At 37.7% G+C, this 23806-nt stretch overlaps 1 protein-coding gene across 2 annotated transcripts in view; it reads left to right on the top strand.

Moving 5' to 3' along the window:
* The window catches only part of arhgap42b (Rho GTPase activating protein 42b), a 131750-nt gene that overhangs the window by 46200 nt on the left and 61744 nt on the right, over positions 1-23806 (top strand). For both annotated transcript variants that reach the window (XM_088345562.1, XM_088345563.1), the window contains one exon: positions 15129-15200. In XM_088345562.1, the coding sequence (XP_088201688.1) occupies positions 15129-15200 (72 nt within the window). The remainder of the gene's footprint in view (positions 1-15128; positions 15201-23806) is intronic.

The following is a 23806-nucleotide window of genomic DNA, read 5'->3' as shown; positions in this document are numbered from 1 at the left end:
CAGTCAAAATATTTAAATGGAATCAATTGGCATTTTTTGTTTGTTTTTTGGGTGATGACTTGACTTATTTTATACAATATTTTAAAGATTAAAACTGGGGTCCTTTAGAAAACGTGTTAAACAATGCACTGCAGTAGGAGTCAAAAAATTGCATAATTGGATTTGAAACACTTTCACTTAATGGAAAAAAAACAACTAAAACTAACTATCTATCTATCTGTCTACCCTGGTCATATCCCTCAAGCAGAGTGACCGACTGCAAGACACACATACAAAAACAAAGAAAATTAAAAAAATAATAATAATAAAAAAGGGAAAAATTAGCAAAAAACACTTTTTGGGACCATGGCCAGCCCAAACAAGTTAAGCACCTCAGCACCCAAGTTGATAATGCTTTTGTACCTCCAGATGAAACGGGACACAAGAAAGCAGGGTGACACAACACACTCTTCTGTTCACCAGCAGGGCCCGACACCTTTACTGGTTTACCTCTGCCACATCATACAGGTGCCCTGCCCATCCCTTAGAACACGTCTAAACATCCCACTATCCTTTTACAACAGCTCTCCACTCATTCCTATCACCAACAAGAGCTCTAGCTTTCACTAGATTTAGACCTCTTTTCTGCAGTGCACTCATAATACCATCCATCCACATAAATTGCGGCCTTGGTCTCCTTCCATTTACTTCTGCTCTGTAGAACTAATTACTCCGGCTTAATTTATTCTGAGTCAAAGATGATTATCTCTTAGATGCATCGTGTTGATGAGCACTGCCATATAAAGCAATCCAATGATAAAAACTCGTGTTTCTGGCAAAAAACTTGATAGACTTGGGCTGGATAAATTCGATTAAAAATATGACAATTGGATTCAAACTCCTTCAATTAAAAAAAAATCTGCGGAAATAAGCGTTTTGTATGAGTTCTATCCTAAACCAGGCTTAACCTACTCTTATTTAAATATATTTTGATTTTTTTTAGGAGCATCTGTTTTGAGTACTTACTTGTTAATAATTTATTAAAATGTATTTTTTAAAAATTAAAACAGAAACACACACACAAAGCTGCAGATACTTCTGCTTGAATTCAGCCCAACAAAGGTAAAAAAAAGAAAGATAAAATAGTATATATATATATATATATATATATATATATATATATATATATATGTAACCGCGGTGTACCCGTCCCACCAAAGATCCACATTCACACTGGACTGGATGATGAGATTTTTATTACAGTTGCTGCAAATGAATGAGTAACACACAACACGTGGTTAGCTCCTCTGCTGGCTTTCAACACGTTAGCAGCGCGCTGTAGACTGCCCAATACATTTTCTTTACAGTTGAGATACAATACAAGTTCAGAAAATCAACCATGACAATTATTTTTACATTAATTTTAACAAGATACTTTTAACAAGAGATTGTATAGTGGTTTTTTTTTACGTTTACAATGAATTCAACATATTTTTCTTTAATCTGAATTTTAACTGACATCATCCTTTTTATATAAATGAGAAAATAGAAATAATAACAATAACGAGTATAAAAACGGGTATTAGTATTATAATTTACCTGCAAATGAACGAGTCACACACAACACGTGGTTAGCTCCTCTGCTGGCTTTCAACACTATAAGGGGTAATTAGCATTTTAGCACAACATGCAACGTCCGGCAAAACTAACATAAATGGCGACAGAACAAAACGAAAATAACTCCAAACAGCTTGACAACCTCAATCACATTACTGTGCATGTTGAGAGATTTGTCAGCTGTGGTTTTAATGTTTAAAATTAACTTTTTGCGGAGCACCAAAATATCGTGCCTTACCGTTAGCAGCGCGCTGTAGACTGCCAACGGCATCCGCCTTCCGGTCACAAGATCAAAAGCCAAACCAAACTTTACCCCATACCAGCAGGTGGCACTGTGGGACTCATTATTGCAGGACACTTACACAAAAACTATACAACATATTCCAGCAGGAATTTCAACAAAACAAAAGTTATTATTACACCCGTTACATATATATATATATATATATATATATATATATATATATATATATATATATATATATATATATATATATATATAGATAGATAAATACGACAAAAAATAAGTTATTTAAATATAAATTGTGAAAAAAATGCATGATAATTGCAAAAGCAAGGGCTGGCACGGTGCTTTTTTCCAATTTGGTGCACCAAAACGTGCCATTGTCTCATCTCATCTCTCATTAGCCGTACCGCTTATCCTCAGTAGGGTCGCGGGGGGCTGGAGCCCATCCCAGCAATCATCGGGCAGTGGGCAGGGGACACCCTGAACTGGTTGCCAGCCAATCGCAGGGCACATAGGGACAGACAACTCATTCGCTCATTCACACCTAGGGACAATTTGGACCGGCCAATTCACCTGAAATGCATGTCTTTGGAATGTGGGAGGAAACCGGAGTGCCCGGAGGAAACCCACGCAAGCACGGGGAGAACATACAAACTCCGCACAGAAAGTCTGGAGCTGGATTTGAACCCACGACAGGTTCCCATGACATGAACTGTGCCTCACAAGGGCTAACCACTGCGCTGCCGTGCCATTGTGGCCCCCCTAAAATAAGTTAAACTGTTTTAGCTGGGATTTTTTATCTGTAGGCAACTATTGCTCAGAGCTGGGGCCAAGAAAGTAAATTTAAGTGTGGTGGCTCTTTTTTTTACGTTCTTACTGCCTGAAATACACTCCACTGTTTTGGCTGTGATCCATTATCCCTTGTCGTCTATTGCTAAGAAGAGGTGCTGGGAGTTAATATGTTTTTATTTCATGTGTGGCAGCTATTTTTACCGTTTGTTTTGCCTAAAACGTTTTACATTAAACACTAAACACATTAAACACTCAGTGACTTATGTCACTCACCGTACTGTGCTTTTTTGCTGTATGTGGTAGGATACAACTGTGGCATTTTTGCCGTAGCGCTTAGCTTCGAAACCCCTGGGATAATGTGTACCTCACTGCCCATAGGTTCAAGGTTTGAATCCCTGCGTGCTTTATGCAAGATAAACAGAGTACAGTAAACATTCGGTTATCACAGTAGGACTAGAACCTCCTCGCGAAAAGTAAAAATCCACAAAATAGTGGTGTTACTTCAAAAAAGGCCCCAAGAGTTAAACTTACCTCGAGATGACGTCCCAACCGACTGAAAAGTTAGGACTGTATCAAAATAACAACTGTTGATCCACAAATGAAAACACAAACAAAAATTTAAGTCGAATAAATGGTCTTTATTGTCATACAAAATAACAACGCAATTGGAAAGAAAGTGATTTCAGAGAGTGGTTGGCTAGCTAAATTCTAGCATTGGGTATCAATTTGAGCCAGGTCACCGTGACGATTGAATTTGAAACGTCCCTAATGAGGGAGTTTTCCATGAGTTGAAACTCCAGGTCATCCGTTTCATGGGTAATGGCTCTGGCATTACAGGCTCAGCAGGGAGGCTTGAGAGGGTTGTTAACTGGTATTAGCTTCTCTCCTGTGTCTCTTCCTGAACCCGCTGGTGATCACCAATTCTTTGCACTCTTCGGACTTTCATCAGAGTCCGGTTTAAGTGATGATTTTTGCCGCATTTTTTTTTTAATTGGTGGTGGGTAAGCATTGTCTTGTGCACCCCACCCACTGTTCAACTGACAGCATAAACCAGCCAATCGCAGTCGCACACACAGTCACGCGCACCCAACACAACCTGCTCATTGTGATAGCATTTGCAGAACACAATGCAGCATACTTTGATATATATGACAATAAATATAAATCAGTTCAAAATCCACTAAACAGTAAACTAGCGATCACCGAAGTGCAAAGTAGCGAGGGGTCTCTGTATTCGCCTTTAGACTCATCAATTTAAATGACGAGTAACAATCGCAAACATTCGTACGTGAAAGGTAAAGACAAGCAGGCCTTCCTTCATTCACCCTAACTTTTTGGGCTTTAATCCCTGCGGCTTATCAAGCCGTGTATTTAACTGTCACGTCTGTTGGAGTGGAAATGAACAAGCGAGCGCAATTAGACGTCACCGTGGAAAAGCGCCACCAACCACACACGCTGCCACCTCAATGAGACCGACGAGCGCACAAGAGATAAAGCTTAGGAAATGACATTACCGCACCAGGCAGATTACTCCCGGCACACATAGATAACACTGTTATGGGGGGTGTTACAGCCCGGGCACCGTTTCCGACCGCCAAACATCCTCAGACGCCCTGTGATAAAGCATGAACAAGTGCTTTTGTGCTCTTTTTGCCATTTTGTGATATTTTCCGGCATTTCGATTAAGGATGCAATTGATACTGATAACCGCTAACATTGATCATTTTTTTAATGTAAGCTATATTTGGAAAAAGGTAAAAACAGGCTAAATCAAATTATTATCATTTGCTTACAATTACAAAAACATTAGTCAGCTTTTCATTATAGGTGAGAAAACGAAAAGAACGTAAAAAAGAGCTCCCAAGTATGACAAATTTGCTTTCTCAGCAGTAGTCCACTATGGATAAAGGGCAAAACAATATATTTAATTTTAGGTGGATTCCAATGTATGCTTCTGCAACCCAACCTGACCCGAAAAAAGCAACAACACAAAAGCACTTTTTTGTCTCTGCACGCAGCAATATGGAATTGGGCATAATGTATCACTGCCACTTGAATGCAGTTATTTAGGCGGAAATATAGTAACAGCAAAAATGAAAGAACCGCCAGGCCTGAAAAAAGTCCCCTCCCGCATCAATATGTGATCGGGGATAATGGATTGCAACTACACTAGAGCAAGTCCCTTTTTGGTGAAGAGAACGGCAAAAAAGAACTGCCAGACCAGTAAAAAATGCGCTGTGGTGGCCCCCTCTAACTGCAATAAGTGACCGAAGGTGACGGATCACAGCGGCATGTGTGTTGTTCAATTTTGGGGAAAAGAAAAGGGGGAAAAAGCTGTCATGCATGAAACAAAATGCTGAAACAACAGCAAAAGAAGAGCCGACAGGCCAGACAAAAGTGCTCTCTGCTGGTCCCCGCTCACAGCTCTATGTGATCAAGGGTAATGGATCGCAGCCACACAAGTGCAGTTTACTTCTTGGACGACAGAAAAGCAAAACAACAGCCACCAGGGCCGGTGAAAAAGTGCTCTCCTGGCATCTTCTCGCAGCAATATGCAATTGGGGATAACTGATTCCAGTAGCACAAGTGCTGTCTATTTTTTGGTGGCCATAAACTCAGCAGCCAAGAGCGACAAAAATGCACTCTGCCAGCTCATGCTTGCAGAAATATGCATGTGGGATAATGGATTGCAGATTATGTTTAAACATCTTGGGCCACAAAGGAGGGATTAGAGTACTTCTATTGAAAATCAAAATATATTCTAATAAGGAACATAAATACTTCGAACCTTTCTATCAAGTAGTGTCAGCTGAATATCACAGCGTAGCATCAAGTGGCCGATTATTTGTAATTTTTAATATACAAGCATGGAGAGGTAAAGTAATGAAAAAAGCGCCATCCTTATCTCCAGTTGTGCACATGCATTGCAAGTTACGCTAATAAGTGCTAGGCGGATATTCCGGCAAGAATGTAAAGAAAACAACAATTTGTCACAGAAAGCCCGTAGTGTGCACATTTAATAGCAACACACATTTTAATGAGCATTGCAGTGACAAAAAAAAATACTGTAACTCGTTGGCTCAAATGTTAATCACCGGAAAGCAAATGAAGCAGCCTGAATGTCATGAAATATTTTCTTTCTGCTTTTTGGGAATTGTAATTGGAGGCAAGGACCTTAAGCTTACTGTACATGGAAGAAAAAAAAATCATCTTTTGCATAATACAGTCTGTAGTTAGGTCAAATTTTAGGTCAAAGCAAGTTTGTTTATGTCATATGTGCCTTGGTTAAAAAAATTGTGTTAGACGGGCTCACAACTTCTGAAGTAATGGTGTGTTTTTTACGGGAAAGCAATAGAAAAACTTTGGGAGAGAAGTGGCAGTTAATCAGGGATGTGGTGGTTATTTGCATATTAGGTTGAATTTTATCAATAAGAAACAGTTGGACATTGATATTCAGTAGATCCCCGGGATACGATAAATTATCATATAGTGGGGGATAAAAACCTTTGGCATTTAGCTAATGAACTACCGGAACCTCAAATAAAACAATTTAATTAAAAATTAGAGTTTAAAAAGTTTTACTCATGTTTAATCTATGAGCATCTGATTAAATCCTGTTACTAAATATACATGTTTGGGAAAAATAACATTTTATTCACTCTTGGTGTGACGAGACTTGAGATGGTGCAGTAGAGTAGCGGATGGATGCAGAAGGGGGAAAAATATGAAAACTGATTTCAAAACTTCCACCTCCGAGAATACTTTCTAGTATTAATTGCCTCATTATTTTTATTTATCATAGTCCAGATTGTCGAGGAAAACATAAATAATTAATAATGAAAGTATTACTTTACTTATTTTACTATACTTTTAAAACTCTTTCTGTGTTAAACCATAGGAAGAGACCATCTAAAATACCAAAAAGAGAAAAATATTAAAAATGACTTTATTTAGAATGAATAATATTTCATTATTTAAAAAACAACCAAAATTTTATTTTTTTCTTTTAATTATTTTATTCAAATAAAGAATAAAAAACATATTAAAATTTTAGAAATTATTGTTTTTCCCCTAGTGAAGAACCCATTTTATTTTGAAGTGAAAATTTGTTCAGGATCATTTAATGTTTTCTGTGGGCCAATTCGTTGTTTTTGTTTGTTTGTTTTACTGTTCTTCAGTTTGCATAACAGATAGTTCCAATAAACATATCTTGGGTAAAAAAAACATTACTTGAAATAGGCATAACATAATTGTTTGCCTGTTTTTTCTGCAGCATGGGAAACAAGGCAACCAGTTTCCATGGTTATCAAAGTTTTTCTCCCTTTAGCATGACTACAAGTCTAACTAAAAAAATTAACGTTTATTACACGCGACTCTGAACTGAACAAATAGTTATTGCGGGAGGGAGTTTCACCAAAATTTGTATGATGCCGTGAAACAGACCAGCATTTAATATGACATTGCAGAGTTTATGGGTGCAGAAAATAATTCGTTATTGATGTCGTATAGTGGTGAAAACGCCATAAAGAGGTGCTGCCAACTGTCTAATTCCACACCATGAAGTGCAAATGTCTTAAAGGGATATGATATTTTTGCCGTGCAAGGAAAGCAGTTGTTTATTTAGGTTTTGACCTCACAGTAGCTGCAGTTTCACTAACACTTACTTGCACATATCTGCTATTCTAAATATGCTAAATGCTAAATTCTACTTGTAATTGAGCTTTGCTCTCTTCCTCCTCGTCTGATTTTGGATAAATGACTTCCTGTGGGATTCGGCCTCTTAAAAAACATGCTTCTGTAACATTCACCACAGAACATCCGGATCCAAATTACATTTTCCCGCATTGCTTCGAACGGCACTTAAGTGGCCGGGTGCAATTTTTCCGAGGACATCCCCGCAAGGTGTGCCCCAGGGGTTCGTCTCGGTCCCGTTCCTCTTTTGCATGTATATGAATGTGACCTACCTGCCAGACGTCCCGGGGTTAGCTAGCAGACGCATGCAGATGAAAGGATGATTTATACATACTGCAAAAGGTCTGCCAAGGACATTTGTAGCCCTTTTCGCCTGCCGCAATTGGAAAGTGCATTTGTGGTGATTATAGTAAAGAATGGCACAATCAACAAGGACCAAAGCTCCTCCCGGAGTGTTTGTGTGGGCCCCAACAGATGTTTGGGGTGTTAAAACTGTGCTCTGATTAATGAGGCGAAACAAAGAAAAGTCTGAATTTAGTCATGTAGCATATCAGCAGAACTTTAGCTACTGAAAATTACTTTTGAAATTATATCATTTATATTTTCACACTGTTTCCCTAAAAAAAGTATTTTTTTGTTATTCTGTCTCATAACCACCCATATAAAGTGAATTTCTGCTAAGTAAGAACCATTCATTGATTTGCATTCAGGGATCAGAATGGAGATTTTCATTTTCAGCTGAAATAGCCAGGGCCCAAGGGCCGCAGGCCCCGGCCAGGTCCAGGGCGGAGCCCGTTGGGGGGCTCAGGGGGGCGAAGCCAACAGCATTTATCTTATTTGCTATGTGAAAATTGCACTAGAATGAATTAAATCCAACAAAACAGAAACCATGTATTATATATATATATATATATATATATATATATATATATATAAATTAAAAAAATAATAACATATTGATTGAAGCATTTGTAATATTGAACATGATCATGATGATACAAAATAATTTATTTTAGTCATGTTTATAACAAATTTTGAATTTTGTTTATCCTGTTCTAAATATTGTATAAACACAAAAGATAAAATCATTTCATAAATAAATAGATTTATAAATACCTCAGATTGGGATTTTCTGTCACACAGGGGAACCAGTGGTTGACTGCTGCTAGTATTTGAAGTGGAAGGATTTGGAACGGCCAATAATGTTGAACCGGTAATGTTACTGTTAGTTTCACTGCCGATTTTAAATGCGGATCCGAGTGCATAATTTGATCGCCGGCAAGCTATTTTTGCTTTGTGCTTGTTCATTTTAGCATGATCGATCAGTGCCACACAACCTCGCGTACCATAATTGATCAGATTGACACAGTATAGACACTTTGCTTTCCCTGGAACGTCACACTTTGCGATGAACTGGCTCAAAGTTTCTGTAACTTCCTCGATCTTTGCGCCGATTTTAACGTTTACTGTGACAGTCTTCTCCAGCCATGACCACTTAAATTTATTCTCGATTCCTTTATCAATCTCGGAGACAAAAGCCTCGTCTTCTTTTCTTAGTATTTTCATTATTACTTTTTCAAACACTCATTTCACCGTTTGAAAAGACCGGAAGGAGCGCCATGTTTGAGAAAGCCAATGCTCTGAACAAAAGCTCCGCTGATTGGTTATCAGCGAACCTATCGACCAATGGTCTAAATCAGGGGTCGGGAACCTTTTTGACTCAAAGAGCCATAAAAGCAAAAAATATTAATTTTATTTTGGGAAAGAGCCACACCATATATTATGAGACAAATTTACTAAATTGCTAAACCGGCGCCCCAGACAAAAGCTTAACAAGCTTATTTTTGATGATTTGATAAAAATTATGAAAAGAGAATAATGAATGATCTAATGATCTGCATTTATATAGCGCTTTTCAAGTCAATGACTTCCCAAAGCGCTTTACAGTGTGCTTCACATTTCCCAATAGCGGTCGTGATCTGTGCAGCCATGTAAGGCGCTAACCTGCTTATTGGGGGTAATTGGGGGTTCAATGTCTTACCCAAGGACACTTCGACATGTAACACGGACAAGCCGGGATTCGAACTGGGATCCCTTAATCCTAAAACGATCGCTCTACCTCCTGAGCTACTGCCAGAGCCCCTGTCCCAAATTCAACAAACAGACCACTTTAAACTTGTCTCTTTCTTGCAATTACTCAAGATCGGTTAAACTCCTTTTGACCTTTTTTTCATACATATTGGTTTCAAAACCAGATGCAAGCATTTATTTTGTAAAAAAGTCACAACATTCTGAGAATAGGGAGCCTTATGTGCTTACCTTTGGCGAGAGATGGCAGGGAATGCTTGTACTTTTTGCATAGCTCCACCCATCCCTCCCACTCACCCAATCAAATGACTAAGTTCTCTTCCGGTGTTTTGGCGTATTTACAGTTCTGTGGATTCATCATAAAGTATCTGAACACTGAACACAGATTATATAGTGAACTTTTAAATAAAGGATTCTTTAGCGTTGTACAGCCAAAACGAGTTTTTTTCCCCCTTTTTTTGTGTGACACCTTGACTGTAAATTGTAGTGAAAAACGTGCCCTATATATACTGCGAAGTGTTGCCTTTGAATTTAGCTTTGGTTTGGCTTTACGTGTACCTGGTTAGGATAGACATCTCCGGTTTTGAACAAGATGGAGAAATTTTGCATGCAATCAAATTGGTCTCTGAGCCACAGATACTCATAAAAAGAGCCATATATGGCTCGCGAGCCATAGGTTCCCGACCCCTGGTCTAAATGCTAAGTAGGGGTGATGAAACAGTCACGTATCATACCTCCCCCCCCCCCAAAATATTTTCTCATCGAATTTAGACGATTTACGGGAATGACCTTTGGTGTTCAAAAACAGCAGAAATCCGCGGATCTGCGGAAAATTCTGATCCCTGTGCATTTCAATTGTGCCTTGTGTTCTGCATTGCAATTGGCTAAACAATCCTCGCTTATGTTCATGTTGATGATTACAATTATTGTTTGAGAGTAAGGTAGTTATTTGTAAAAACAAAAATGAAAATGTTTATTCATTACTTTTAAATGTGGAACACATGCCTGAACAAGGTTATATATATATATATATATATATATATATATATTTGCATTGTAAATTTAAATTTAACGCGTGAAAATATATTAACGTAACCATTAGAATTCCGACCTGGGCACGCCCCCGGGTGTCAGGCCGCGCTGCTCCAACAAAGGAGGAAGATTCACTTCAGTTTCCTGAGGCTAATGTGGCGTAGCATGCTAGCGATGGAAAAAAGTAAAGAAACACTTTTAGGCGGACAGTTTTGCTTTAAAACATTGGCCGATGGGAGTTTGACAAGGCAAAAGTGATATGTATGCTTTGCAAAGCTGAAATGAATTACCATCGGAGCACTTCTTCCCTGATGTATCACTCGAAAGCTAAGCACGCCGGTGCGGTGGTACAGTCAGACAGCAGACCTCGATAAACAAACTTAGATCAGTTTGGTGGAAGAGATCGGTGTTCTACAATGTTTACATAAGGAACTTGACTATTTTGTTCATGGAAGATAAGTCTTTGACACCACAAGCTTTATGCACTTTTCCTTTACTTGGTATGCATTTTTTGTTAAAATATTTACGACAGCTATACAGGAAATTTACAGTTCAACAGTGTTGACATAAAGTACTTGAATATATTTGTTATGAAAGCTATCTTTGGCATTACATTCTGTATGAACGTTTAATGTACTTGGTGTAGGCCTATACCATGTGACATAATAAATGTAATCTTATTTTTCTATGCATATTTTCTTTATTTTTACTGCCATTTGTAAAATCTGAATTGAATACATTAATCGCGATTAATTTATTTCAAAACTGAGATTGGTCACTTAATTTATTTTAATCGATTCCCAGCCTTAATATATATAAATATATATATTTGCGCGTGTGCGGCACAGTTCTGAGGTCATCTTCCTGTGTGGAGTTTGCATGTTCTCCCAATGCTTGCGTTGGTTTTCCTCCGGGCACTCCGGTTTCCTCACACATTCCAAAAACATGCATGTCAGGTTAATTGGCCGATCCAAATTATCCCCAGGTGTGAATGAGCAAGTAAGTTGTCTGTCTCTGTGTGCCCTGCGACTGGCTGGCAAACCCGTTCAGGGTGTCCCCTGCCCTCTGCCCAGGGATTGGGATGGGCTCCAGCACCCCCGCGACCCTACTGAGGATAAGTGGTGCTGATAATGGATGGATGGATGGATGGATGATTGGAACATAATCTGTTAACTTGTGTGCATTATTTACATAATTATTTTCCCTGCTCCCAGGTTTTTTTTTAATTTTGCTTAGCACTTTGTGACCTGTAAAACAGAGATAGATAATGCACGCAAACTGCTTACTCGCTAAAAAAGACTTGTATTAATTAAAATCTCCATGAAATTTCCACCATAGTCTCTATCCCCATTGCGAAAATTCCACAGTTGTATATACTGTGTAATGAAAGTCACAGGTGTATAAATCCATTTACTGTGTAAGTCTATGTTTATGGCTAGCCACATATGAGGAAATAAAAGTACTCCAAGTTACTATTTGTTGCTTATTTTACTAAAACGGTTTCTTCATTTAACTGAATATAAAATAATACTCACCATGCCCCGGACATCTTTTATATGTTGCATTTCTGGCTTAACTGTTTTGGTACATTTTAGACATAATTTAAACCAAAATTAGACGTCTAAAATTGTCTAATATCTTCCAAATTTAGAATATAATAGAATTGACTTTATTGTCATGGATATCAACATTGTGAAACATTGTATGCAAGGAGATTAGACTCTGCAATCCAGGGTGAAATCCAGGCAGACTTAGAAAAGCAAAAAAATACAAGATAATCAGGTTGAATGGCAGACAAATATGTAAAACTTAAGTGCTTGGAGTTATAATAATAGTGTAATATAACCACCACAGTGTAATATAACAATAGTGTAATAAGAAAAAAGCAATAACTAATAAGCAGCAGTGATTTAAAATATATATATATATATATATATATATAATTCTCAAAGTATATTTTTTTAGTTATGTGCAATAATATATATCTTTTTAAAGTTTCATTTTTGTGCAACGGTATGCATTTTTTTTACAGTTTAATTTAGAAACAACAAAAGATATGTTTTCACAGTTTTGTGCTTTTGTTTAGGATGGTGAGGGCTCTGGGGAAGAAACGGTTTCCAAGCCTGTTTGTCCTTGTTTTAAGTTGCGCCTACCTGGGGCAACTGTTCTAAAATGTCATGGCCGGGTGGGAATTGTCTTTTAAAATGTTAGAGGCTCTACTATGGTATTGCAAGCCGGCAATGTCTTCTAGACTGGGCAGAGAATAGCTAATGATCTTTTTGGCTTTGATTACTCTACTCTCCTAAAAAGTTGTCTTTTCAACGCTCGAAAAGGAAGATTTTTCAACTCTTACTTTTCAAGTTAATAAAGACTTGGCATCTTATTAACGTTGTTTCAACGTCTATTTAACACATTTTCGCCAGGTAAAATAAAGGAACAAATGTATCTAACCGTGAAATAAGATATTTAATTCTTTTTCATTTATCATTTACAGTAATTTACATTGTAAAACCTTTACTCATACTTTGAAATGTTGATTCAAAAACACCATTAGATTTCCCTTTGTAATCATTATTTTTTTGTTTTGTCAGGTGTGCACTAAAACAACAATGAACTTATAAAGGAAAAAAAAGGGAAAAAAAACGAGAGGCGCCTTCTCTCACCTCACTCCCCTGCCGCCTTGAATTATTTTATTTTCTTGCGTGTTCTAACAGCACAGAATAACACCTTCCATCAACCTGTTTCGTCACTCCCCTTCCCCCCCACCACAGACCCCCAAACCCCTTAAAAGCTAGGAGCTAGGCTTTTTCTAGAAACCTTAACAACACCTTCAACTGGCGCACTCAACCGAGCAGCCAACACGGCTCGTAATTGGTGCAATTTATCTTCGGCTTATCTGTTTCCGAGCCCAACGAGTCGCCCAAGCTCTTTTCGATCTGGTTGTGTGGAGGTAAAAATACATTCAAAATAAAAGCTCATGTTGGAGAATAAATTCTTTAAACCAGCATTGGGACAGCACAAAAATAATACATTTGCTGGAATTGTCATATGGCAGGGTAATTAGCTAATGTTTTCCAAATCCCCCATATATATATATATATATATATATATATATATATATATATTTATACAGTTTATTCTGTATATACTTATTTTTACTGTATTATATACAATGTATGTATATATATATACATATATATATATATTTATACAGTTTATTCTGTATATACTTATTTTTACTGTATTATATACAATGTATGTATATATATACATATATATATATATATATATATATATATATATATATATATCATCTCATCTCATTAGCTGCACCGCTTATCCGCAGTAGGGTCGCGAGGGTGCTGGAGCCAATCCCAGCCATCTTCGGGGATTGGGCATGGGACAACCTGAACTGGTTGCCAGCCAGTCACAGAGACAAGTCACTCAATTATTCACACCTAGGGACAGACAATTAACCTGACATGCATGTTTTTGGAATGTGGGAGGAAACAGGCGTGCCCAGAGGAAACCCACGCTAACATACTAACTCCACACAGAAAGGTTCGATCCCATGACGTCAGAATTGTACCGCGTACTCGCTAACCACTCATCTGCCTCAGCAGTAGTATTTTAATTAAAAAAATATATATTTTTAAAAATGTTCACTCTCATTTGATACCTTAATTTACAAATCATAGCAGCATTATCTTTCTTGTGACCCAATTGTTTTAAATCTAACCCTAATCCGATCTTAAAACCATGTTTTGAAACCTCTATTCCCGTCTCGAAATGGTAATTTTAAACCCTAACCTGGCCAAAGAACCTCCACTGAACAATATAGGATTCGTACGGGTGCTTGAAATCCTTGAAAATACTTGAATTCTAATGTTGTTTTTTTCAAAGTTTATAAGTGTTTGCATTTTGGCTGAAGTGCTTATAAATGCTTGAAATTGTTGCCTTGTTTCCCTGCAGTCTTACTAATGAGACCATGCATTGAAAAAAAAAAAATCAATTCTTCTTAAATAGGACACCGAACAGCCTGCTTTGATGCCTTCACTAATTACCGCAGCTCAGGAGGTATAGTGCTCGTTTTGGGATCAAGAGGTCGCAGGTTCATTTCCCGGCCACTCTGCATTATGTCCAGGTGTCTTTGGGCAAGACACTGAATGCCCTTGATAAGCAGGTAGTTGCCTTGCATGGGTGAATGGGTTGTAAAGCGCTTTGGGAGGTCTTCATTGACTTGAAAAGTGCTATATAAATGCAGACCATTTACATTTCACATCCATTATATATTTCTTCTTTCCCTCGTTACTAATTGCAGCTTGCATTATTTTGTATGGCGGTGTCATGTGAAGTGGCATGGCCCCAAATGTGTCACGTCCAAAAGGACCCAAGAAGAGACCAAAATTCCGGGGAAATTGGAGAAATTAGAAAATTGACTTTGAAAGTGCTTAAAAAGAGCTTCATTTTGGCCATGAAAAAGATTTACGAAACTTGACTATCTTTTCCTATACCTTGATACTACTACCAAAACCTTAGTTTTTGATAAGTCGTGACTTAATAATCTAATTTTACCGGCCACGTTGGCTAACGTGTAAGACAACATCAAGCATTTTAATCAGGTTTTTGTTTTCCGTTCGAAAAAGGAGCCTGACATTTTTCTGCTTTGATTCTAAAACAGATTCAGAACGCGGATGACGTCTTGATCACACCGTTGGAAAAGTTTCGAAAGGAGCAGATCGGCGCTGCCAAGGTAAGCGAAAGCATATTAGCCAAGATGCTGGTTGACAGAATCTTGCTAATGAACCTCGCGAATGTCATTTGCACAATGAGTGTCATTTGCACAATGCGGAAACACGGAAACCCGACATCATGTCAACAATGATAGGTTACTGTGAGTGTTTTATGGTATTTTGTTGTTTTGTTTTTGCAACCTCTCTCTTTTACTTTCAATGGTTATACACACTAAGATGTAAACAAAGCTCTGAAGATAGCCACTAAGTCATTTTGGCTTAGAAATAGAATTAAAAAAAGGATTGCTGGCCTAAAACTCAATTATGAATTATTGATGATTGCATCTCTCCTTTCAATAGTTATCATGTTTTTGCTTCTCCTTTTAGCATCACTGCAAGCATAATAAATACAGTATTGTTTATCCAACCTGTATAGTATTTAGTAAGCACACCCTAGTCATAACCAAATGAAGACAAAGGCAGGGCAGTAGATAGTTCAGACAATATCATATCTGCATTTTAATGATGCCGTGACTCAAAGTCCCTACTATTGAGTAGACCAGCTATTTCTATGACGTTGAGCAATAGCAGGCCGGCAACTTAGCGACATATCATATGCACTAATACCTCAAAATGTTGGTGTTCAGAATAATTTGTTTTTGTTGTTGTATAGTGGGAGAAACGTTGTCGAAAGCGGCTATATTTTTCAAAACTTTAAAGTGAAATCGTTGTAACGTGGAGCCACCGTATCGTGAGCGTCTACTGTATAAGCATCTTCCATGCAAACGTTCTATAGTGTTGCCCCCTTTGATGTTTTTGTTTATTTAGAAATACTTCCACAACTACGTAAGGTGAGGGCGCTGTATCCCAGGGGTCTACTATATAAGCATTTTTTATGCACTCGTTCTGCAGTTCTACCCCCTTCAATTTATTTTATCTGTTGAGACATACTTCCAAATCAAAAGGTGTAAACACCATAAGGTGAGGGCGTGCATCCCGGGGGTCTACTGTTTAAATATTTGTCAAGCAATCGATCAGCACTTGTACTTCCTTCTATTTTTATATCCATTAAGAAATACTTCAACATTGGAAGGTGAAAAAGTCGTATGGTGGCGGTACTGTAGCCCTGGGGTCTACTGTATATATAATTTTTCACGCACTCAATCTGCAGTGCTACCCACTTCAATTTGTATATGTATAAATAAATACTTTCAAATCATAAGGTGAAAACATCATAAGGTAGGGGTGATGTATCCTGGGGGTCTACCTTTATAAGCATTTTTACACACTCGATGTGCATTATACCCCCCTTCAATTTTTGTATCCATTTATGAACACTTGCATACTGTGGGTGAAGACATTGTAAATTGGGGGTGCTGTATCCTGAGGTGTAATGTATAACCATTTTTTACCACTCGATCTGCAGGACTACCACCTTTCAATTTTTTTATCTATTTATAAATACTTAAGCCGAGCCTGTCATACAGCTGCCCCACAGTCCTGCAAACCAGCATCTTTTTTAATAGACTTTGCTAATCTTATTGTACTAAGCTGACAGTATCTAATTTTAAGTATTGGCCATTTTTTTCTAATCAGATTATCGTAATCCGGTTACATGCTCCACAGCCAAGTGGACACACTGAGGTTGATAAGAGCGAAGATGGCGACCGATGGGCATCTGCCGGCACATGTTTCTTTTTTTGCTTTTATCCCCGGAGCCGTCAAATCAAAGCTTGGCGGCTTGTTTGCTAGCGTTCCCACATCGTTCCGTTTGCTAACGTTCCCACGGCGTCCCGCCGCGTCTCCTGAGCTCACTTCAGCCTCTAGGTGTCCTCACGCCGTCTTTGAGTCTGTCTTGGATCTCGCCTTGGACGGTTTTTCATCATTCGGTGCAGAGATGTGGTTTTCATTATTTACTTCATGGCCCTTTGGTATTGAAGTTTAAAACCCGAAGGTTGTCTAGAACATAGGGCTGCAACTAATGATTATTTTCACAATCGATGGATTGGTTGATCATTTTTTTCCATTGATTGATGAATTGAATTTTTAAAACATTTTAATCTCCAAGTCTTTTGGGGATTTTTTTTTAAATAGTGCACAAAACAACAGAATATTCACAAATATAAAACAATTTGAAAACCTGAATGTTTGTCAATTAACTTGACAATAAACAAAAATACATACAAATATATGCTATACACCTGTAAATATGTAAAATACTCTTTTCCTACCACTTTATCCAAAGATAATATAATATTTGAACTTATCATACAAAACAAAAAAGAAAGAGCAAAACATTTAATTTTATGTGTAGCAAATCTTTTATCCACAAAAAATGTATCAAAACTAAAAACCCACTTTTCAAAATTTTGTCAACAGGTTTGTTTTTTGTGTTAGAATTTTTGAATATGATAAACATTTCGAATATGAAAATGATATGCATTATTGCCCACCATCCTTCTCCTTGAGTAGAGTTAAATATGTCATCATTATTATTCATATTTTCATTTTATATATTTTATGTACTTCATTTCAGATTTTTTTCTCTGTACTTCGGCAACATATTCCCCATTCCTGTATTGCTGCAAGTGGGCACCACTTTTCTCAAGAGGCATGCCGTTCTGACCCGCCTAAAATTAAATGCATGGTTATAGAGGGAATCCATTATTGCCATTCGAGTATTGCTGAAAGCGGGGGCCAAGAGAGCAAATTTGTGTCATGTCGAAAATGATGATTACCCATTGGATCCGTTATCCCCACTATGACTAACAAGGCTTGCAGTAATGCTAAAGAGAGCAGCTAATACAGGATAACCATAGATACGAAGCTCCCAGTGATCAAGAAATACGAAGAAGGCACATGCCTGCAGGAATATTAATAATCGGGACTATTATCAAAAATAAGAAGCTGATCAAAGCAAGTTAATTTTCGAAGACCCAAAAAGTGGAAGTTTTAAAATCCGTTTCATTTTTAATCCCCTTGCTCTTCCCCCTTTGCATCCACCCACTACTTTAAGTTACGTCACATAAAAGGTAAATAAAATTGAATGTGATGTATTTTTTAATTATCCAGCCACACACCTGTATATTACATATAAGTAGTACTTACCATATACTACTTTGTCATGTTATTATTTATTGCTGGTTCGGAAGGCATTAGCTAATCAGCATACGCCATACGACAATTTCACCTTACAATCCCCACCTGTGTGGAGTGGAGTAATAATAATAATGAAAGTCTCTGATAGTGGTGGTGCCATATAAAAAATAAAGTATAATTATCACATTTCAAACCTAACATGGAAAAAGCTAAGTGTCGCGTACATCCCTGGAGACTCAAACCAGCCAAGAACTTTATGATCTTTTAAATAGCAGCGGTCATGTATCAGGAGTGTGTTTTTCGTCGTGTATATTCATTTTTTCACACACGGACCGTCACGGTCACCCTGTTGACGCAATCCACCGACCGGAACATAGCAATGCGGGGGGGTTCCCTCTCCTTTAGCAGGAGCTAAAAATGCTCGCCACTGGTTGAAAGCCTGAAAGAAGACAAAGGCAATTTAATGCTGAAAAAAAAGTGAGGGAACTGTTAAACTGTTTCATGCAGTTTTACACAGTTACATCTTAGGCTGCGTGAAAAAAAGTCCCTGTAAATGAAAATACAAATAAAATGACACAAAGAATTCAATAGAAAGCTGACCAAAAGAATTTTCTAACAATATATGTTGTATGAGTCCCTAATAGTCTAATGACGATAATACTATTAATATTTTCTTTGTACAATTTGCATAAATACGTATTAGCCACCTGTTCTTTCCTGTCTCTGAATGGCGGCCATTTGGAGACTCATTGTCGAGTAAAGATGAGGTTAAGTGTACATGGCTCTGCATTAAAAAGCTGCTGAGCTGTGATTGGCTGTTGGGCAACTTGACGTTATTTGGAGTGGACAGCTATTATCAAAATGGCCACCCCCTGATATGGATAAAAACAGGTGGATTTTGCTTTGTTTCACAGAAGGTACATCTATCTAGATCTATATATCGAAGCTCTGCCCCCCTAGTGGGAGTTGGCTAATCAGGTCACTCCACATACTGCACAGACAACTTTTTTCAAAATTATTCAACCCATTACGCTTATTTACTCTCAAACCCCACATATCTGATCCATAAATCACTGTTGGTACCACCACTCATCGATTTGCATCCGTTCACAGAAATCTACATTTTAACCATTCGTTCAGCACACCAATTGCCCTGCCCCCTTCACTTACCCTCATCTTCACCCCCAACCCCCAAAACCACCACCTGTTGTCAAATACAAATCTAAATACCTAAAACCATATCTACCTACTGCAACTTCACACCACTCAACAAAATGCACCTACTTTGCCACCTTACTATGAAAACCAGCTTGTTTCAAATAAATCAATATCCTTTAAGATTTTACAGATGATACAGGATTAAGGCAAATTAAATGAAAAAGTATTACTGTTAAAGATTAACTCTTCCAAATCGGAACAAGTAATTAAAATCATGTGGATGATTTGATAATGCTCACCACCTGAAACACAGCATACATACATCAAGTTGGTCATCCAGCTCCTGCCAAACACGTTGAAGCATATCATGGGTACAGTCTCTAGCAGAAAACTGTTTTTCTTTCTTTTTATGTATAAATTATCTGCTCGTGAGTTTGTCCATACGTTTATAATAACAATTATTAATTACAAAAGGATATCATTTTTTAACTCCCTGTATATTCTAATGTGGTGCAAGGCAAATGCCTGGAGAAACAATTTTTTAAAATAAAGAGATAAAAAACAAGAATACGAGTCCAGTACATTTCCAAGTTGTTCATGGAACAAAATAAACTCATTCACTGCCTTTGACTGTAATAGACGTCAATGATTAATTTTAACCGACCTGGCTGTGAATGGCTTAACCTAGGCATATCAAACCTAGTTTGGCTCTGGGGCCGGATCCAGATTTTCTATTCTCAGGCGGGCCGGAACAAGAAAAGAATGTCAACGTAACATTTTTAGCTTACCGCAGTTTTTCAGTACAGTGAAACCTCGGTTCTCGACCATAATCCGTTCCAGAACCCTGTTCGAAAACCGATTTGTTCGATCACCGAAATCATTTTTCCCACTAAAAATAATGAAAATCGTTTTAATCCGTTCCAACACCCTGAATGTTTACATTGAATGTTTAACAGAAACATAAAGCTAACCCAGGCTAATCGTACGTTTGCGTTATTGTAATCTTCCGTAAGAAAGATTACGCTAACATGAACGTGTAAAAATAAAAAAATCAGGTCGTTTACAAGTCATTTAGCACCCGGGTCTCCAAAACAAGTGGTGAGGGGTTCATTGGAAAGGTGGCTGCGTTCCAACACCCTGAATGTTGGGCTCTGTTCCAACACCTTGAATGTTTACCTTAAATGTTTAACGGAAATATAAAGCTAACCCAGGCTAATCATACGTTCGCGTTATCGTAATCTTCCGTACGAAAGATTACGCTAACATGAACGTGTAAACATTTTTTAAAAAGGATAAAGAAAAGAATGATGCATAGGATTTCTATGCTTTGTGGTGGTCAGCAGAAGGCGCAGGCAAGATCAGACAATCGCACACCTCCTTCATATTTTGCTTTTATTTCTTTCTTAAATGCAATAGTTGTACGCACTACTTTTCTTTTTTCACCTGTAGCAACTTTTCTGCTTGTACTGACTTTCTTCGGAGGCATAATTAGGGGCTAAAACACTTCGTACACCTATATTAAAAGCAAAAGAAAAACGAAGCACGTCCGCACGCAATAACAGTTGGTCACGAAAAGAGCGATCTACACCCGTACGCCGCTCAGCATTGCACCCTAGCGTACGCACTCACGCAATACCGGCGTTCGGACTCCGATTTGTTCGAACTACGAGGCGTTCGAAAACCGAGGTTCCACTGTATTATGCTTTACCATTCAGCCCACTTTAGTAGCCTACCCTACATATTGTAATCATGGATGAGAAGGAATCTTTTCTAAGCATACTACATTCATTCACAAACATTGGGAAAAAATATTTTCATGATTGCCATTGAATGTTTTTATTTAAATATTTGAGTGAATGCAGTGTTACACCTGAACCAACCCACCACGCTATACAAACTCAAGTGAGAGCTACGAAATATAATGTTTACCTGCGTTTTAATACCAGTTTGAAATGAATCAAAAAGAAACACAAGATAAACGTTTTTGCAGTTCATGTACTACATCAGATCAAACTACTAGGCTGGGCCTTCAAAAGTTGAGAGTATATCCTTTACTGCCCTCTAGCGGCCAGAGGGAGCACTTGGTTTCCATGTATTTATTGAATCATAACTTTTGATAGGAGTTACCTTTTTTACATACTTGTATGTTTCTCATATGTGACTTCAGCAATCTGAGGTAATAACAAATCAATTTACTGTACATGGGTTTTTTTTGTACATATATGTTTTAAAGCCGTCGTTTAACGGCAGGCATGCGTTTTTTTTTCGGAGCGGCTCGTGCCGATACCAACTGAACAGATGCATCCGATCATGACCTGGAGAAGGATCGCCAAATAAGGCGCTAACTGGAAATGGGGCCAAGCAGAGGTTGGGCGGACGCAAAACGGAACACTTGTGATCGCCTCCTTTTATCTCGCTCCAGCACGGCCTCATGTTTGAAGATAAGGAACGGAGAAAGCCATTAAGAGGAAGTGGACTGAGTACGCTCTATAAACATGTGAGATAAAACACTGAAAAGTAAAGAGGGAGTTAGGAGAAGGGAGATAACTACAAAGATTTAAATCAATTCATGTAACAAAATGTAAGTTGACTGGAAATGAAAAATAGAACTTGTTAGTGCTTGAGTGATATTCTTAAAATTATCGCGATCATCGACTGCACATTAGCAAGGGTAATGATGCGTTTCCTTTACTTATTTTTCTTTAGAATCGAAAGCTTTGTTTCCATAGTGATCATCTTCCTGCTTCTCCCTTTAGCATCACTGCAAGCCTTGGGACTCTGTATTGTTAATTCGCAAAGTATTTACAAAGCACATGGGAGTCTGAACTGAACAAATAGAAATGCATTGTGGGAGGTAGATCAGCAAATAGGATATCCATAGTTTCACGATACTGTGACATCGACCAATAGCAGACAGGGAACTCAGAGACGTAGCTTGTCAATCGCACAAATGCAAAAGCATTTGGTGTTAATGTCATATGGTGGGGAAAATGCTGTGTAAACATCATAATGTTAGAGTAAGCAATATAGCAAAAATATTACAAATTTTTCCAAAATAAATCATGACCTCTATTTTAGCAAAATTGTTTCCTTCCTAAACATTCTTCCGTATTTTCTGAAAAATGAGGCTCACCCCCAAAAAAAGTGTTTTGTGATAGTAGATATTATCCGTACTGGACTACAAAAACGCTTGGAATTAAAACTACAAAAAGATCTAGACTTACATGAAGAATAATAAGTTAAGATGAAAATAAATTAACATGACATCTGGTTTCACCACTAAAATTAATTTTAGCAACATAAATTAACATAACAACACAAAAGCGCACTAAAAGACCAGTTTGTTTCTAGAAGGCAGAAGTTACCGTGTGTACCATCATTTAGTAACAATATAAACAAGAATACGTCGTTTTGTACAAAACTTTACCATAAACTTATGTTTTTATTCAACTACGGTCTGCACTACAAGGCACACTGGATTATAAGGCGCACCCCCTAAAAATAATCTTTTGTCTATTTTCAATACATAAGGCGCACCTGACCATAAGACGCTACTGCAGGAACGTCAGCAAAACGGTCAGATAGGTCAGTCTAACTTGATTAACCCCAACATTCCGACGCACTGTTAATAAGCAAATACGTGTCTCAGACACGTACAGACATGATTCTGTAGGATGTCACCAGTCACTGAAATACGTAATGACACATATCATTGGAAAGCTTAAACTCTTGGTATTTTATATGCTGACCATTTAAAACTATATTAATCACAGAAACATCACGATCAGTCTGAAACAAGATACCCGAAAACTATAAAGATGGGGGAGCGTACCATAGACGTCATCTTGCAGCCATCACATTCGCTCATAATATGTAACCATGGTCTCCTTACATCCATGAGTTTAGTGAATCCAACCGTGTAAAATATTTACTTACAGATGCTGCCCGACCTACAAACGAATTAGGTGCCGGACGATCGTTCGTAAGTTGAATTTGTTTGTAAGTTTCTTCAGTTCTATATTTTGTATGTTTATGGTTTATGTAAGTATGTTGAGGCTTGTATAAGTAACCTGTATTGTTTTGTACTAAAAAATAAACTTTTAATGAAATAATATGCTCTATAAAGTTAAATAAAGTTAGTTTTTACTTACTTTTGGGACTTGCGCTTAAAGAGGTCCTCCTCTGTGGTAAAAAGTGGCCAAAAAATAGCATTCATCATTCATTTTCTCAAATGCATCAAGCGTTCTCATTACACTTTCGTTTCAAAAGAAACTGCTCGCCTCTTCCTTAGACTTTACACCAACCATATTGAATGGATGCACGAGATATTAAACAATAAAAACATCAAAGTTCTTAGCGCGCCAGCGAT

This window comes from Urocampus carinirostris, chromosome 10 (genome assembly GCF_059441175.1).
Source record: "Urocampus carinirostris isolate Australia breed hairy pipefish chromosome 10, RoL_Ucar_1.0, whole genome shotgun sequence".
Taxonomy (NCBI): Eukaryota; Metazoa; Chordata; class Actinopteri; order Syngnathiformes; family Syngnathidae; genus Urocampus; species Urocampus carinirostris.
This window is presented reverse-complemented; position numbering and strand designations above follow the sequence as displayed.